Source organism: Felis catus, chromosome E2, assembly GCF_018350175.1.
Source record: "Felis catus isolate Fca126 chromosome E2, F.catus_Fca126_mat1.0, whole genome shotgun sequence".
NCBI classification, from domain to species: Eukaryota; Metazoa; Chordata; class Mammalia; order Carnivora; family Felidae; genus Felis; species Felis catus.
In genome coordinates, this window is record NC_058382.1 from 48891560 (window position 1) to 48908694 (window position 17135).

At 53.9% G+C, this 17135-nt stretch overlaps 1 protein-coding gene and 1 long non-coding RNA gene across 8 annotated transcripts in view; one reads left to right on the forward strand and one right to left on the reverse strand.

The window, feature by feature from the left end:
• The window catches only part of LOC123382180, a 31230-nt gene that overhangs the window by 2422 nt on the left and 11673 nt on the right, over nucleotides 1-17135 (forward strand). The window lies entirely within an intron of this gene.
• On the reverse strand, nucleotides 494-14594 carry LOC101095392 (C-type lectin domain family 18 member A). Of its 6 annotated transcripts, none has more exons than XM_019820048.3 (12): nucleotides 14260-14589; nucleotides 13658-13776; nucleotides 11320-11559; nucleotides 6523-6620; nucleotides 6012-6133; nucleotides 5715-5822; nucleotides 5041-5133; nucleotides 4533-4639; nucleotides 3794-3845; nucleotides 3405-3501; nucleotides 2113-2204; nucleotides 1428-1600 (listed from the first exon to the last, which is right to left on the reverse strand). In XM_019820048.3, exons 1-12 carry the CDS (start codon nucleotides 14396-14398, stop codon nucleotides 1563-1565), a joined length of 1305 nt encoding a protein of 434 aa, XP_019675607.2. In that variant the 5' UTR covers nucleotides 14399-14589; the 3' UTR covers nucleotides 1428-1562. The 6 variants fall into 6 exon arrangements, with proteins under 6 accessions (XP_044901490.1, XP_044901488.1, XP_044901489.1 ...); XM_011290215.4 differs by having other exon boundaries at nucleotides 3794-3923; nucleotides 14260-14583; XM_006941732.5 differs by having other exon boundaries at nucleotides 3794-3923; nucleotides 13658-13749; nucleotides 14260-14580.

Sequence of the window (17135 nt, forward strand, 5' to 3'; positions counted from 1 at the left end):
TATCTCAGTGTGGTTTTGCTGTGAATTTCCTAATGACTAGTGATGTTGTGTTTGTTGGTCACTTGTATAGCTCCTCTGGGGAACTGTCTATTCATGTTCTTTGCCTGTTTGTAAATCATTGTCTTAAAAAAAAAAAACTTTTTTTCATGTTTATTTATTTTTGAGAGAGAGAGAGAGAGAGAGAGAGAGAGAGAGAGCGAGCGAGCAGGGGAGGGGCAGAGAGGGAGACACAGAATCCGAAGCAGCCTCCAGGCTCTGAGCTGGCAGCACAGGGACCCACATGGGGCTCGAACCCACAAGCCGTGAGATCATGAGCTGAGCCGAAGTTGGACGCTCAACCGGCTGAGCCACCCAGGCACCCCAATCAGTCTTTTTTTTTTTTAATTTTTTTTTTTCAACGTTTATTTATTTTTGGGACAGAGAGAGACAGAGCATGAACGGGGGAGGGGCAGAGAGAGAGGGAGACACAGAATCGGAAACAGGCTCCAGGCTCTGAGCCATCAGCCCAGAGCCTGACGCGGGGCTCGAACTCCTGGACCGCGAGATCGTGACCTGGCCGAAGCCAGACGCTTAACCGACTGCGCCACCCAGGCGCCCCAATCATTGTCTTTTTGATGAGTTCCTTTTCTGCCGTGATTAAGTCACAACTGTTTCTATGTTTCTACTGCTTACAACCACAATAGAAACTGTGGCTGCTACACTTCTCTCCGTTCATGACCCCGGGCCACACTCCCACCTCCAACCAGCAAAGCAACTTAATGTTCACACATAACAGCATGCAACTGGGTAGGGGTGCATTCTGGACGCTAATGATGGCACCTGCCAGTCTTCACCTGCCCCCACGGCCGCTCTCACCACTGAAGGGAGAGGAGGGCAACGGGGCCATAACCCGCCCCAGTTCCGATAATCACAAAGAAAGCGGGAACATGTAGGGGCGGGCACGGTGAATACAGGGAGAGGGTGTGGGCAGAAGCGCAAAGCCGACAGAGGCAGCGGTGAGAGGGAGCTGGAACAGGAAGTCAGGGATGCAAACAGGGCTTCCAAATCTGTGCATCATTCAGGGGCTAACACCAGAAAACTTCCAGAGGGTGGTCTGGGTCATATGGGTGAGCAGGGAAGGGACTGGGGTCGGGGGTGGGCAACCAGCAGGAAAGCCTCAGGCACCCTCTGGTATTCCCAGGATCATCCTGACTCGGCTAGATTCCCCTTCAAAACAAGCAGGCACAAGTGATTCATAACTTAGTTTAATCCTTTGTGGGGTGCACCCTGGGCAGTGAGGACCCCCATCTGCCCCACAGGGTCCGGCACACACGGAGGAGAGTGGTCTCTTCTGACTGCCGGCCCTGGGCGCCTGACACCCATCTTCCCAATGAAAGCAGGCTGAGGGGCCCCAGCCCTCTCTGGGTCTGACTTGTGCCCCCTGCCTCACTTCCCACAGGGTCTGCGACCGCTGTGGATGTTGGGCTTGCAGCCCTGGCTTGGCCCTTGTTCCAGGCAGGTGTGCAGATGGGCACGCAGGGCTGTGCCTCGGGAGGCTGGCAAGGGAGAGGCCTGGCTGAGTCTCAGGGTCCCACGGCCCACCGGGACATGTGCTCCTCCGCTGGAAAGGAAGCCGAACCGAGCGAGGGTCAGTGGCAGCCCAGGCAGTCCTCGGATGGGGACCTTCCTATAGCTGGCCCTGAAATGGCTATCGTGCCCAGATGGAGCTCCAGACCTTTCCAGCAGGTGTTGCTGGGGGCCGGTTCTGGGCCAGGTTTCACCCCTGTTTCCCACTGTCGTTCCCTGGGCCCTAGGGAATCAGGAACACCAGTGAAACCAACAGGTCCCCAAGCAGTAGCTTTAGTGACAGGAGGAAAGGGACCTTGGAGAGATCCCTGGCCAGGCTGTATTCCAGTCCTGCTGCTGCGCAGACAAGCTAAACCGGGCGCTTCTTCCTCTCTGGGCCTCAGGGGCCCGCAGGTACGACAATGCCCCGAGCGGGACATCCCCGGCGGCCCTGCACGCTCAGACTCTCTCTGGGCCTGTGACCTGGCTATCCTAGTGCCTGCAGCGGGCCAGCAGGGACCTCAGAGGACAGGGACCCGGAAAGGGGAGGTGTGAGAGGGCCCTTACCAAACTGGCAGATGTAACGGTTCCGGGTTTTACAACGTTGGTCATTCCAGTTGAAGGCGGCTGATGCCTGCAGCTCCACGCAGTTGCCAAACCTGCCAGGCCAAGATGTCAGGTGCTCAGGGTGGACGGACAAAATTAGGAGCCTGGGGCAGGATTAAATCTTCCTCCAGGGGCGCCTGGGTGGCTCAGTTAAGTGTCCGATTCTTGGTTTCAGCTCAGGTCATGGTCTCATGGATCGTGGGATCGAACCCCGTGTCGGGCTCCTCACTGACCGTGCAGAGCCTGCTTGGGATTCTCTCTCTCTCCCTCTCTCTCTGCCCCTCCCCTGTCCTGCTCATGAGCATGCGCTCGCTCTCTCCTCTCTCAGAATAAATAAATAAACGTTAAAAAAAAATCTTCCACTCCAGCAGGCCACCTGCGTCTAAGAAGCCTAGGTGCCTCCAGCCCACATAAGGGGCTTCTGGGAGCCAGACCCATCCCCAGGCTCCCATGTCTGCCACTCAGGCCTCTGTAGCTCTTCTCAGGGAAGCTGGGAGGTCTCGGCAAACCCCCTACCTGGGCAGCAACTCCCCCTGCCCAGTGCCAGCACTCAGCCATGCCAGCCGGTGGGGGTGAAGGTAGGACCTGGAACAGTCAGGCCCATGTCCTTCCTCCCAGCAGGGAGAGGGTGTGCCTGAGAACCCAACCGGAACAGTGTCCTCTAGGTGACAGAGCAGGGGCATGGGCCCGGCTGCCATCAATGAGGTCGAAGGACGTGGGCCAGATTTTTGGAGCCCTTAGTCCACACAGCCTGACTTCCTCTACCCTGCCCCCACTTGCCCTGGGCATTCCTGGGCTCTGATGACCGGGGCAGGGCCGCCTAACCAGAAGGCCCTCCGTATAGGCTGGCTGGGGGATGGGCGTGTGCAGGACTGGATGCAGGTGAGTGGATTGCTAAAGACCCCAGAATCAGGGTGTTGATGTAGGCAGAGGAGCGTGGTGGTGGGGGACAGGTGGAGATAATGGAGGGCTGGGAGGACAGCTGAGGGAACAGTGGGGATGGATGGATGGATGGATGGATGGATGGATGGAGCCTTCTAGAGCTCCCTCTCCTTTATGTAAGCCCCAAGACGCTGGGCTGTGGCTCACATCAGCTGTACCCAGACTTCCTGGGCCCCGGGTAAGGCCCAGGCCCTCACAGGGCTCAGCCAGGCAGCAAGCCGGGTGGAGGTTATTCAGTGGCATCTGAGGGCTCAGCAAGCGGTCCCGCGTGAGAGAGGGAGCCCAGAGGAGGGAGGGCACTCCAGACTCACCCCTGGTTGTCAGGCTGCCCAAAGGCGAAACTGGTGAATGACTGGTGCTCCCCGGTGGTCCAGCGGAAGGAGTCCTTAGTGGTCTTGTAGGTGAGCCCTGGGCCCCAGCAGCTGAGGTTGGCCCACCAGCCCTGGGCCCCACTCAGAGCCCAGGCTCCCTGAGAGGAGCGCCCCCGAGCTTGGAGCCTGCTGCCTAATGCCTGTCCTTAATCACCTTCCCAGCTCTTTTGGCCCCCAGGGCCTCTCCCCCTCCCTCTTGTCAGTGCTCCCCACAGGGAAGGAGGTCGCCAGCCCGGTTCCGGGTCCTCGGCCCTCATCACACCCTTACCGTCTGCTGGGGGAGGTTTTGCAGCCCAGATTCCTGCACCCCCAACCAGCCAGGCACTCACCGATCCAGAAGTTTCTGGTCTCAAAGTCGCTGTCGGTCACCTCGTTGGTGGTCTCCAGGTGGCCCAGGTAGAAGGCGAGGATGTCCTGAACTTTCTGGCTCTCAATCTGGGCTAGCACCCCGCCCTTTCCCTGTAACCCCCACTCCACGTCACACTGGCAGGGCCCCAGAGCTCAGGCCGGCCCTTCCTATCCATCCCGACACCCCGAAGTGGCCAGGGACATCCTCTCCCCCGCCCCACAGCCTCCTGCTTCTTAGAGTAGGGGTCCCCCTTCCTCTCCCCTGCCTGCATCTCCTCTCTCTGTGCACAGGGGCCCAGACTGGCAGGGCCCTGACCTCGGGAAGGTTTTGTTTCATCTGTTCAGTGTCTTTAATACGTTTGAATGGGTTGCCGACATTAATAAATCTAGCGATGCCCATGAAAATCTGAATTGCTGGTGCTCTTGAAAAATCCCAAGCTCGGACCTCTGTGAACTCCTACACCTACGTGACAGCCAGTAGCTAGGACTGAATCAGGACAGCTCCTGAGGTGGGGGTTGGGCAAGGGCTCACCCCTGGGTCCCTCAGCTCATTAGGTGACCTCCTGGCTCCCATGGGCCTCTGAGTAACCCCGCTTTACACTAATGACCAGAGTCAGGTCAGAAGAAGTCAAAGGAGCCACTTCTCAGTCCCAGCTCCCTCCACTGAGACCCTTACTGGAGACCCTGGGGGTCCCTGGGAAGGCAGGGGTCAACCATCACCTGGCATTTCATCTTGGCTCCGTAGTAGGTGTCTGCCTCTGAGGACACCATGAAGCAGTCTCCGTCGATCCTCAGGTCACAAGTGTGGAAGGGGAAGCGCACCTTGGCTGGGGACAGGGGGGCCTGACTGTGCGTGGGGACCTCAGACTCATTATGCCTCGCTCCCTGCCGGGGCGCCAAGCTCAAGAAGCCCCATCCCCTTCCTCTGGCCACCCTCTCCAAGCCGGAGAGTGGGTGGGAGTCAGTGTTGTGCTGGTGAATGTGTAACAGTCGGCTTGCTTTCAAAGACAAAAAAAAGATATATAGAATTTGCCAATCTGTGCGGTACAGATACCCCCACCAGGGACAATTTCAAGGTACCAATGTGATGTCACCGAGCAGGGAGTTGGGAAGAGATGTGCACAGTAGACTCCTGGGAGCCGGTCCGAGCCGGCTCCAACGCTCTGCTGCTGAGGGGGTCCTTGGGGTGTGGCCTGGCTCATCGGGGGACCTTGGGGGCAGGACTTACTGGCACACTGGGCTCCCCCATAGCCGACGTCACAGACGCAGGAACACTCCTCGTCCCGAAACCGGCCATGAACGCACTCCACGCTGCACCGCACTGCCAGGGCAGGCGGGGAGGAACAGAGCTCAGCCCGCAGCCCCGGGACCCCACGCTGCCTCTCCCAGGCCCTGGAGTGTGGGGAATGGCCACCTGCGGCCAGCACGCCCCTCAGGGACGGAACCCGTCCCGGCTTCGACGGCTGCTACACTTGGTTTGATCTCCATTGTAGAGAGAAGCAAATTGGGGTTAGGGAGGGGGACCTGCCCATGGTCACCGAGCTGGGAGGGGGACACTGGGAGGAGAGTCTACTTCTAGATCCTGATAATGTCCTCCTGCTACCATCCACGGCCTAAGGGCCAGATCGGAATCTACTCTGAATCTCCTACAAAGCTCAGGGTCTGGCCGGTGGTGCTCAGGCTGTTTGTTGAATGACTATATGCAGTGTCCGGGGCAGCAAGTACCTGGTCAGCACCCACCAACTCCCTCAAGACTGTCTCCAAACACTTTGAGTGAGTGCAACACGGCCCCTGGACACCCACGCAACACCGTGTGTCCCCCCCACCCCCTGAGGCTGCCTGCATGTGCCCTGGGCCCAGACTTCACTCCCTGGGTGATCTGGAGCTCCACGTGCCCCTCACCTTGGCAGTATCTGCCTGTGTAGCCAGGGGGACAATGGCAGTGGCAGGTGCTGATGTTGAGACGTCCGTGGTTCCGGCAGCTCATGCGACATGGGTTCCTGGGGACCTCTGGTCAGGCGAGGTTGGAGCTCTGAGAGGGAACCTCCTTCAGGCAGCCCAGCCAGGTGCCTCCCGGGTGCTAAGGGCCACGGCTTGGAGGACAGTCCTACAGGACGCTGCCACCCTCCACGAGGATCACCACATCAAGCTCTCTTGTACCACTGTCCCAGCAGGAGGCGGGCGGGGTGGGGAACTTACCACAGAGCCCCCCTGCGTGGTCCCAGGCTTTGAAGCAGCCTGAGACGCTGGCCGTGCAGAGAGAGCACCAGGAGCCCTTCTTATAGGGAGAGATTGTCTTCCCGTTTAGCTCCCAGTTGCCTCTGTGAGAGTAAGCACCAGAGAGGGCTGCAAGGGCCTGGCCTGGGGAAAGGGCCTCGGCCCCTTCAGCTCCTTCTGGCCCGGCCAGGGAGTCAGGGAACAGGGAGGTGACAGGGAGGTGTCCTAGGAAAGGAAAAAAATGGCCTCCAAACTAAGGCTAATGCTCCATACTTCAACCGGGCACAGCGGAACAGTGCCTCCAAAGTCGGGCATCTGGGAAGCCACATTCTGCCTGGCCGGGCTCGTGAGTGCTGCCCACTTCCATACCCTCTCCCTTTCCTTCTTTCTGTGAGGGTGCAGACCAGGGGCAAAGGTCTTGTGAGTGGGTGGGTGAGCGTTTTACCCTGGGAGGACGTACCCTCCACCCCACAACGCAGCGGGGGGCGCTTACCCAGGAGAATAGGCGCAGACGAAGGCTTCAATCTCCGCCTGGGCCCCAGAGCAGGGCTGCCGCCCGCAGCCCAGTTGGCTCGAGGTGGCCCACACGAGCTGCAGGAGACATAGTGGCTCAGACCATCATCACGGCCCCCCCCCCCCCCAGTCTTCTGAGGGCCAACGGCACTGACGATGCCTGTCTGGGGAGGGGAGACGCAGCCTCTGCCCCAAACCAGACAGAAAGACAACTCCATCACCTCCCGGGGCCTCAGCAGTGGCAGCTGGGCTGGGCAGGGCTATGAGGACAGGTGGGAATAGCCTAGGAAGGCTGTCTGGGTGGGGGGAGTGGAGGGGTTTCAGTCAGCAGATACCTGAAGAAAGGAGAGAATCGTGGATGGGTGGAAGTGGCAAAAGAAAGTCTTGGACAGGGCTTCTGGGTGACTCAGTCGTTAGGGGTCCAACTCGATCTTGGCTCAGGTCACGATCTCATGGGTATGCGAGACGGGGTCCCGCATGGGATGTGGGCTGACAGCAGCACAAAGCCTACTTAGGATTCTCTCTCTCCCCCTCTCTCTGTCCCTCCTCCACTTGCACTCTGTCTCTCTCTCTCTCAAAAAAAAAAAAAAAAAAAAGTCTTGGACATCAAAGGTCTTGTGACCGATTGCACAGATGGCTACAACCCTTCACTCCTTCCTACAGCCCACGCTTAAATGTGCTCTTTTGCATCATGAGGAGGACCCTCTTTTCCAGCTTGACTCTGGCTGGCCCTGTGGCTTGCGTGGGCCAACGGAATGCAGAAGAAGTGATTTTGAGCCAGTTTTGAACCTAGGCCTCAGGAGACCCCACAGGCAGAGGTGAGCCAGCTGAGGCCACTCTAGACAGCCAGCTCCCAGAAAATCAGCCAAGTGATTGCCCTTGCACGTGGGCCCCACCAAGGCCGGAAGAACTTCCCCGCTGGGCCCAGCTCAGATTGTCAACCTGCAGAATCACAGGATGCTAAACTTGTGGGTAGTGTATCATACGGCAAAAGCTGGTAGGTGTAGGTCTCGGATAGTACTCCAAACTTAGATTTAAAACCTTGAAATCAGCGATAACTTGGAAACAGCGCAGGAATAGTTCAACTCCTGCAGCACTTAAAATGACAATTGTGAACTAGGGAGACACAGACATGTAGTCATATGTATATGTGTGTACCCAATAATTAGAGAATGTACATTCTCTTTAGGGATGCTCGGAGCTTTTGCAAACGTTGACCCCCCCTCCCTAAACCACAAAGCAAGATTCAACAAAGACCAAAGGAACAATAGCCTATGGGCTGCATTCTATAAATACAATGCAATAAAATACCGAGTAAATAGCTTAGAAGTAAGGGAAAGGAGAAAACAAAATTTAAGCATACACTTCGAAATCAAAGATATCATGATGGAAAATAGGAAACATGTAGAAATGAAAAATCACTGAACAGCAAAATTCACGGGATATAGCTAATGAAGTTTAGAGGGAAATTTATAGCTTTAAATGAATTTAGCAGAAATGGAAAAAGACTTAAAAATTAATCAAGAATATAAAAAAAACAGTAGGGCCGCCTGGGTGGCTCAGTCAGTCAAGCATCCAACTTCGGCTCAGGTCATGATCTCACGGCTTGTGTGTGAGCCTGGCGTTGGGCTCTGTGCTGACAGTGTGGAGCCTGCTTAGGGTTCTCTATGTCCCTCTGCCTCTCCCCTCTTGCTTGCTCTCAGAAAAAAATAAATATTAAAAAATATTTAAAAAAAAGAATAATAAACTGAATAAAGTAGGAGAAAGTAAATAATAGGGGCGCCTGGCTGGCTCAGAAGAGCAAAGGACTCTTGATCTTGGGGTTGTGAGTTTGAGCCCCATGTTGGGTGTAGAGATTACTAAAAAAATTTTTTTAACACTTAAAAAGCAAATAATAAAAATAAGAGCAGAAATTTAAGAAAAAAAGAAAAAAGAGGCTAAAAATAAAAAAAAGCTGATTTGTTCAAATAAACACAGCTCTGGCAAGACTGGTAAAGAATGAGAGAGAAGGCACAGATAAAGCTGAAAAGTTTGAGAGGACCTAGCTACAGACACAGCAAATCTTTTTAAAATCCCTGTTTAATTCTAGTTTTAAATCTCTGTTAAATACTGAACAATTCTGACCAATAAATTGGAAAACATAAAATGGACAATTTTCTAGAAAACAGAACTCGGCAAAACTATCTCAAGAAGAAGGAGAAAATCTGAAATGGTCTCTGACCGTTTCTAAAAGTTGAATCAGCAGTTAAAAATCCACACATACAACGCATATACACACAAAACAGCCCCAAAATAGAACAAGGCCCAAATAGTTTTACAGGAGAGTTACAGCAAATATTATAGGAACTATTCCAGGAAAGAGAAAATGAGGCAAAATTTGCAATTCATTTATGAGGTTAGCATCGCTCTAACCCAAGTAAGGGCAGTATGAGAAAAGGAAATCAGAGGTCAATTTCAATATCAAATAATAATTAGCAAAGCAGATCTAGCAATGAATTAAAAACAACAGGGGCGCCTGGGGGGCTCAGTCAGTTAAGCATCTAACTGCTGATTTTGGCTCAGGTCATGATCTCATGGTTCATGGATTTGAGCCCCCATTAGGCTCTGTGCTCACAGTGTGGAGCCTGCTTGGGATTCTCTGTCTCCCTCTCTTTCTGCCCTTCCTTTGCTCACTCTTTCTCTCTCAAAAATAAATACATACATACATAAATATTAAAAAAACAACAACAGTAACAACAACAACAACACACACACACACACTCTGCATTACATTATTTCACATCACATGATATGCCAAGTTGGCAAATATTCAAAATATTTAACAACCAGTAGGCATGGGTACTTGCCAATCAGAACAGACACTGGGCTGAAGGAGGATCCTGGGACCCAATACTGTGTCAGGCATTCACTTTTTGGCTCTAGATCATGGGACAGATTCTAGGTGTCTCAGGGAAGAGGCTAGGCCAGGTGCATTCTGGGAACTTAGGGCAGCTACTGTTTACTAATACATCAGTATTTTAGCACTTGCATAACTGTTATAGCATATAGTGTGTAGATGGAGAATTTTCCTTTCACAACTTTTCTATAAAGCCATAATTAAAATATGATTTGTGTGGGGATAAACAACAACAACAAAACAACAGAATAGGACCAATAACTCAGCAAAAAACTTACGGGCAGATGTGAGCTTGGTATATGACTGAGGTGGCATTATGAATCAGTGGGGAAGGATTCAATACTCAGTAGAGGATGCTTATTTGGAAAGACAATAAAATGAGATCCTATACCACACCTGCATGAAAAATTCCAGGAGGCATAATGACATCAATATGAAAAAGGAAAGCTTTGGAAGAAAAGATATTTCTGATGTCAGAGTGGAAAAGGATTTCTTAAACATGATACTACAAACAGATGAACTATACATTAAACTGAGAAAATGGATTAATACTAAAATCTAAAAGGTCTTTCATATAAAATATAAGATACACAAAGAAAAATATAAGCCCTATGCTAGGAAAAAATGTATATCCATATGACCAACAGAAAGCATAAAGAATGTAGAAAGGATGCTTGAAAATTAGTAAGAAAAAGATGCACCGTGTTATAAAAATGGGCAAGACATTTGAACAGGTAATTAACAAAGCAGGTAATATGCTCAATTTCAAATTAAAAATCAAGTGAGGAAGCATTTCACAGCCTCGAGTTGGTCAAAATCAAGGAGCCTGGCAATACTGGGGAAGCGAGAACTGACTTGTAGATGGGAGTACAGTTGGCATGGCCACTTTGGCAATAACTCATAAGGTTGTAGTTGCATGCTATGCTATGACCTGGCCATTCACCTTCTAAATGCATCCTAGAGAAACTCTGGACACATATGCACGAAAGGAGCTGAAGTAGGATTTGTGCATTGTGGAAGTACTTTTATTTTTTAAAATGTTTTTAAAGTTTGTGTTTATTTGTTTTGAGAGAGAGAGAGAACACAAGCAGGGGATGGGCAGAGAGAGAGAATCCCAAGCAGGCTCCGTGCTGACAGTGCACTTGACATAGGGCTTGAACTCACGAACTGAGATCATGACCTGAGCCAGAATCAAGAGTCAGGCGCTCAACCAACTGAGCCACCCAGGTGCCCCCGGAATGACTTTTAATAGTAAAAAAGTAGAAATAACCTAGATGCCTATAAATTGCAGTTTATTCATTGTGAATCACCCATGTGTATCTGGGTCAATGGAAGTAAATCTTAGAAACATGGTCTGGGGTGGTAAACGAGACACACACAGAGAGCACTCATATGGGACTTAATAACACACAACCCACTTGCAAAAGCTGTAAAGGTATGAAAACACTTAGACATGCAGTGAAAGTATTAAAAATGCTTTGGCTTTGCCTGTGTTTTTCAGTGCTGCACCCTAGCGCCTAAACAATGCCAGGTACATAAAATAAAACAAAGGAAATGTGCTTGGGACTGATCCACCTGGATTTCAGGAAGGTCACCCACCTCTGGGGAAGGACAGAGGAAAGAGCAGGAGTAGCGCTTCAGTTCTGTTGTTTGTTTTTTCTTCAGAGATGAGAAACAACTATAGTTAAACATTTTCTAAATCTGGGTAATGGGTAAAAGGGAGTCCATTATTTGATGTTTGAAATATTTCGTATTTAAAGCTGAAAAAAGTAAAACTATACAACTCGGGGGGAAAGTGACCACCAATTTCAGGACGAACGGTAGCCCTTCTGAGCTGCCCCCAGTGACCCAGGGGCCTTGGAGCCAGGGGCACAGCCTCACCTGAGTGTAGTGGGTGCAGGTGGCATTGGGGGCACACTCGGCTGCTGTGTAGCTGTACCGCTGCCCCTCTGCGAACCACAGGCCCACCACGTGGACGAAAGATGCTGAACCCACGGGCAGCAGCTGCACGTTCCAGCCCACTTGCTGCATGGCTCGAGGTGCCGATGCAGACTTCGGGGCTGGGGCACCACAGAGAGCCGCCTTGGCCTGAGCCCATCGAGCCAGGCTCTCGCTCCAGTCCTGGGGGCGGCACAAACAGAGACGTCAGCAGGGACCTTTGGGCCAGGCCTTAGTGATTCAACCTCCCCACAGGGTGTAGGCTCATGCAGAGAGCACTGGACGGGGATTCCTGCTTGGCCACCTGACCCCTCCAAGCTTCTTTCACCCACTTCCCCCCGCCCCCACCCCGCCCGGAGCCAGGGGAGGTCAGTCTGGACCTTGGAGAGCAAGGAGCTCTCCAAGATATGTTTGTAAAAGTACCGGCGATGTTTGGATGCCTGACCCAGAGCCTGGCTCTACCCAGGCCTGAGAGCTCCCATCCTTCTGACTCCTGTGTGGGTGCCCTTAGGCCCTGCCTTGGGCACCACCCCAGGAAGGGGGGTGATGGGTGTTCCTGAGGGAGTAGTGTTAGCCGGGTGATGGGATGGGCTTCTCTGGTATTTTTTCCTGTCTGGTAATGCGAGCCCTGGGCAGTGCCCAAGCCTTGCAAACTGGTTTTGTGTTTGCCATTAGGTACAACTGGTCTTGGCCATTGGCAGAAAGGTTCAGTTGCTCCCACTTGACTTTTCTTTGATGCAAAAGGCCTCAGCAGCCATGCTGCTTTGTCCCGTTCTCTAACCCTGGCCTTGGAGTGCGTTGGGGTGCCAACAGGGAAGCAAGACAAGAGAGGCTCCCGGCCTCAGGGTCTGGCCCCAGACAGCACTGTCCTCTGGAGCGGCCCCAATCTTTTCTCCCCACCCACAAACCAACAGACTTCCCCTCATACCCCCACTGCCACCCAGTAGTCCTCTGTCCTCTTAAACAAGGGGCTCATTGGGGCACCTGGGTGGCTCAGTCGGTTAAGCATCCGACTCTTGATTTTGGCTCAGGTCATGAACTCATGGTTCACGAGTTCGAGCCCCGCTTTGCTCTGTGCTGACAGTACAGAACCTGCTTGGGATTCTCTTTCTCTCTCTCTCTCTCTGCCCCTCCCCTGCTCACACTCTGGCTCTCTCGTTCTCAAAATAAACCTAAAAAATTTTAAACGAGGGGTTCAGCAATGAAGAAGACATGGGTCACCCCATCACCATGCCCTGGCCCAACCCAGCCACCCCATTAGCAGTCCCCTAATCTCCACGAGACTCAACATGAGGACAGTAAGGTACCTGTGGGGTAAGATTGTCATGGGAATTGCAACTTCCCCAGAGCCTCAGCCTCCACTGGGGGAAAGCCCGAGAGGGCTGCAGAGGTGAGGGAGGCTGAGTGGTGGGGCTCCATTCTCATCTTTTATGAAATGCTCTTTTTCTAAGACTTTGGTCAAAGGGGCATGAAAACTATAGAAACTACTGACCAGGTGATCGGGACGCCCCCACGCCAGGCGCTTGAGCTGGGAGCAAGGAGAGTGGGCAGTGGGGGCCAGGACCTGCGCCTGAGGAGGGGCAGAGCTGCTGCGGAGCAGGGAAGGGGGGAGAAACGACCCCTTCCCGCCGGCTCGCCCCACCCCCACCTCCTGGGAAACTGACCCAGGAGCTCTCAAGGTCACCACCACTGAGCCAGCCTGGAGGAGTTTATGGGAGGCAGCCATGGGGAACCCTGCCCACCCCCACACGATCCTGCTCTCACTCCCGGGCCTGTTAACATGGGCCGGGCTTGCGTTCCTGGGCCCCGGATGGTCCCCGCCCGCCCGCCCGGCGGTCCCAGTTGGTGTGGTGGGAAGTCCTCCCATGCTACCCAGCCCCCAGTGAATGAGGAGGGAGTTCAGAGGGGCCCCACTTAGTCATCCAGACAAACCATGAAGAAGCACTGGGCCCTGGTCACATTCAAGCCCCCTCCCTCAAGCGGGTGCTGCTCCCTCCCAGTCCTCTGCCCCTCTGATCCTGCTGGGACTTCTTTGTGGAGCACTCCTTCCTTGTCTTCTGGTCTCCCGGGCAACGGGATGGGATGTGAGGAAAGGCCAAAGAACTGCCCTTCTGGGAAGCAGGCAGCTGCGGAGCCCCTGCAACCAGGCATGGTCCCCTCAGTGGGCCAGGTGACTGGCTACCCCCCTGCCCTGCTCAGGTGGATGGGCGCCTGGCACCAGTCTGGCCTCCTGAGCCCTCTTCACGTTTGCCCCTCCAGCCACCCTCTTGGGGGTCCTCACCATTCTCTGCATGTTGGCTGCAGGAGGGTGCACCCGGCTGCGCAGGCGGTTGTGGAGGGACAGGAGCAGGAACGTCTCCTTACTGCTCAGAGCTGGGGTGGGAGACAAGGTCAGGCCCCCTGGGTGATGGGGTGGGGGTCACCGTGGCAAGATTAGAGTGCAGCCCTGCCCTTAGGAAACAAGAGCAGGAGGGGCTGGGGAGGATGGTGGGCATAAGGGAGGGCTCGCGCAGAGGGATGGGAGACGGGTGTGGGGCTGGGAGAGAGGCAGGTGCCCAGGCACCCTTGGGCTGAGGGCTGGGGTGAGGGTAACAGGAGGGGGTGAGGGCCAGGGGCTGGGTGTGTGGAGGAGTCAGCCCTGGGGCCCCTTGGCTGGTCTTCCTCCTGGACCCCCCAGCCTGGGCCCACTCCCCTTCATTCTTCCTGCTCCCCAGCCCCCACCCCCCAACCATCTCGGGCCCTTGGACTACCCAAGGGGACTCTTTAAACCACAGCTAGCCTGCCCAGGGCTCAGGCCTGGGAACTGGCTTCCAGCAGCCCCGGAGCACCCCTCTGCAGAGCTCACAGCGGCTCCACCTCTTTCCTCACCCGGGGGCCCCTTACCTCCAGGCGCGGGAGCCTGTTCCTCCTGCGGCAGCAGCACCTCCACCTCTGTCCGGGCCATGCCAAGGAGAGCCAGAAGTATGGGCAGGAGGCCAGGCCAGCGGCCCCCCAGCCTGGTGGAGGGCTCTGGCCACAGCATGGGCCACTCTGGATGTGGCCTGGCTCAGCCGTCCAGCCCGCTTCCCAGGCTAGATAGAGTGTTCACAATCTCAAGGGGTCAGGCTGTACTGGCAGACAAAAGGGGGAGGCTGGTGAGTAATCGGTGTATCCCAAAAGCCTCCCGTCGGCCCTGGCATGAGAGAAAGCCAGCTCCAATCCCAGGGCTCCACCCCCCTCCAGCCACTGGCCTGGCCAGCAGCCCTGCCCATAACAACCAACCCAGCAGTGTGCACTGACCCTGTGGCCCCTGCTAATCATTGCAGGATTATTGGAGCCCTTGGGGAGCCCTGGGAGCCCCCGCCGATTGGCCCACAGACATTCCAGGGCTGTGGATTAGCAAATGATGGCCGTGCCCTGGCCGGGACAGTGTCCTTTGGGCACATCGGTAGCTTCTACTCCCAGGCCCAGGGCAGGCAGGCGGGAACTGGGCAAGACCCCAGGGGAATTCTTCCCTTTCTCGGGAAGCTCGTCCCAACCCCCAGCCATGAATTAAACATAGACGGGTGGTAACCACACACCAGGCAGGTGCCACTGGTGGGCGGCGGCACTGAGGTGTTGGGTTTGTAGGGGAATAGGGGCTAGGGTTGCACCTGTAGGCCAAAAAAAGTGCCTTAGAACTCGGGGCGGTGTGTGTCTGGGCAGTGTCGGGGGCTGGGCCCCAGCACTATGGCCTCCCCCCAGCCCCCGCACGACTGCAGGCCAGGAGAGGGCCAGGCAAGCAGAGGAGACCACGTGATGCCCTTGGCTGACTGGAGTCCTGCTGGGAACAAGTCAGGCTCTGGACAAATAGGCAGTGTAGCAGGAGGGCAGCAAATCACCGTGATGCTTTGGGGCCTAGCCGAGGCCTACACAGTCCCACCAGGATAAGTGGAAACAGATCCGCACCGTGGCCCACATTTCTTAGAAAAGACGAGGCTATCCTGCAGGCCCTACCCAAATGCCCATATCCCTCTCAGGGGAGAGCAAAGTTTATTCCGCCACCGCAGCGGATAGCCTTGGAAGCCAACCACTTCCTCCTTCTGGAGTCTGTGTGACCTCTGACCTCTAGGCCAGCACCCTCTCAGAGCCAGGTGTCCACTTTTGGCGAACTCTGCTGAGACCCAAGTGGGCTTGGGTTTCTGGGGAGAAGCACTGATGGAACGTGTATTGTCTTCATGGGGGGTGGGGGCAGGGCCAGGCACAAGGGCCCGTAAGCTGGCCTGGGGTTGTGTATCCCCCCCACAGACTACCCGGGCCTTGAGTGTCTCCTCCCTAAACGGATGGCCAGACAGCCTCAGAGTCATCGTGTCTGGATCCTAGCAATGTTTAACAATAGTGTAGTGACCTCTTTCTGTAGAGCTTACAAAGCACGTTCATACACGTGAGTTCCCTTAATTGTCGCAACAGCACCGCGCAGCAGTCACCCGTCTTGAAGATGAGGAAGCCGGGCTCTGTGTGTCTGAGGGACTTGCCCCAGGTCACCTGGCAAACACGTGGAGGGTCCCAGCTAATCCGGGGTTTCTGTCTTCACATTCCTGGACACCGGTGCAAATCTGGTTTAATTTACACCGCGGCCTTTTGAGTTCCCCAAAATTCCCACAGCCCTGCTCTATGCCGGGTAACAAAACCCGATTCTTGCTCCTGGGCTTAAGAGATAAATGTGGCGGTTCTCCTGTGTAGCACGATGCCCGGCACTTGGGACAGGTCGGAAAATGTATTTTGAGGCCCCGGGGCGGGGAGTGACTTTTGAGGGGCCCTGGCCCACTGCAAATGGAGGCCAGGGCAAACCTAGCTTCAGGAGCTAGAAGAGGAGGAGCTAAGGTGATAAAACACCAGACTTCTGACTGCCTGGGTTCTGAGATACCCTGTGTGACCCTGGGATTGTCACTTCCACTCCTGGGTGTCAGTGTCCAATGGTGTTAAGCAGGCCTTGTGCCTTGGTTTACGTGACATTTAGTTCTGGGTCCAGGCTTTTTACAGGAGCCTGCTGAATATTTGGGGTGGGCACCTCCTTTCTTGCCTGGCAGATTGTCCCAGTAAGCATCTTCTAGTCTGATTTCTACCACCAAGCTTAGTTTTATTGTTCTGAATTCCATATAAACCAAGTCCTAGGATACACACCCTTCAAGGCCTAGGTTCCTCTGCTCTCCAGGTCTATGAGATTCACCCGTGTTGTGGTCTGTATCAGTAGGTTGCTTTGTTGTTTGTTTGGCTGGTAGTATTTCATTGGATTTTCATTCTCTTATTGATGGGCACTTGGGGTGTTTTAAGCTTCTGTTTATTATGAATAAAGTTGCTGTTGGGGCATCTGGGTGCCTCAGTCAGTTAAGCGTCCCACTCTAGATTTCGGCTCAGGTCATGATTTCATGGGGTGAGATCGAGCCCTGTGTCAGTCTCTGTGGTGGGTGTAGAGCCTGCTTAAGATTCTCTACCTCACTCTTCCTCTCCCTCTGCCCCTCCCCCTCCCTCTAAAAAAATAAAGTAAATCAAAAGGAAATTGATTATTAATACAAGTCGCTATCAACGTGACTGTACAATTTAAATTTTCTTTTAGTAACCAAAAGAAAGAAAGAAAGAAACAAAAGAAAGAAAGACAAAATAACCCAATTCAAGAGGGAGACATCGTAACAACTGATACAGCAGAAATAAAAAAACTTGTAAGGGAAGATTAAGAACAACTTTATGTCAATAAAATAGGCAATGTAAGTACAATGGAAAAATTCCTAGAAAGACAAATT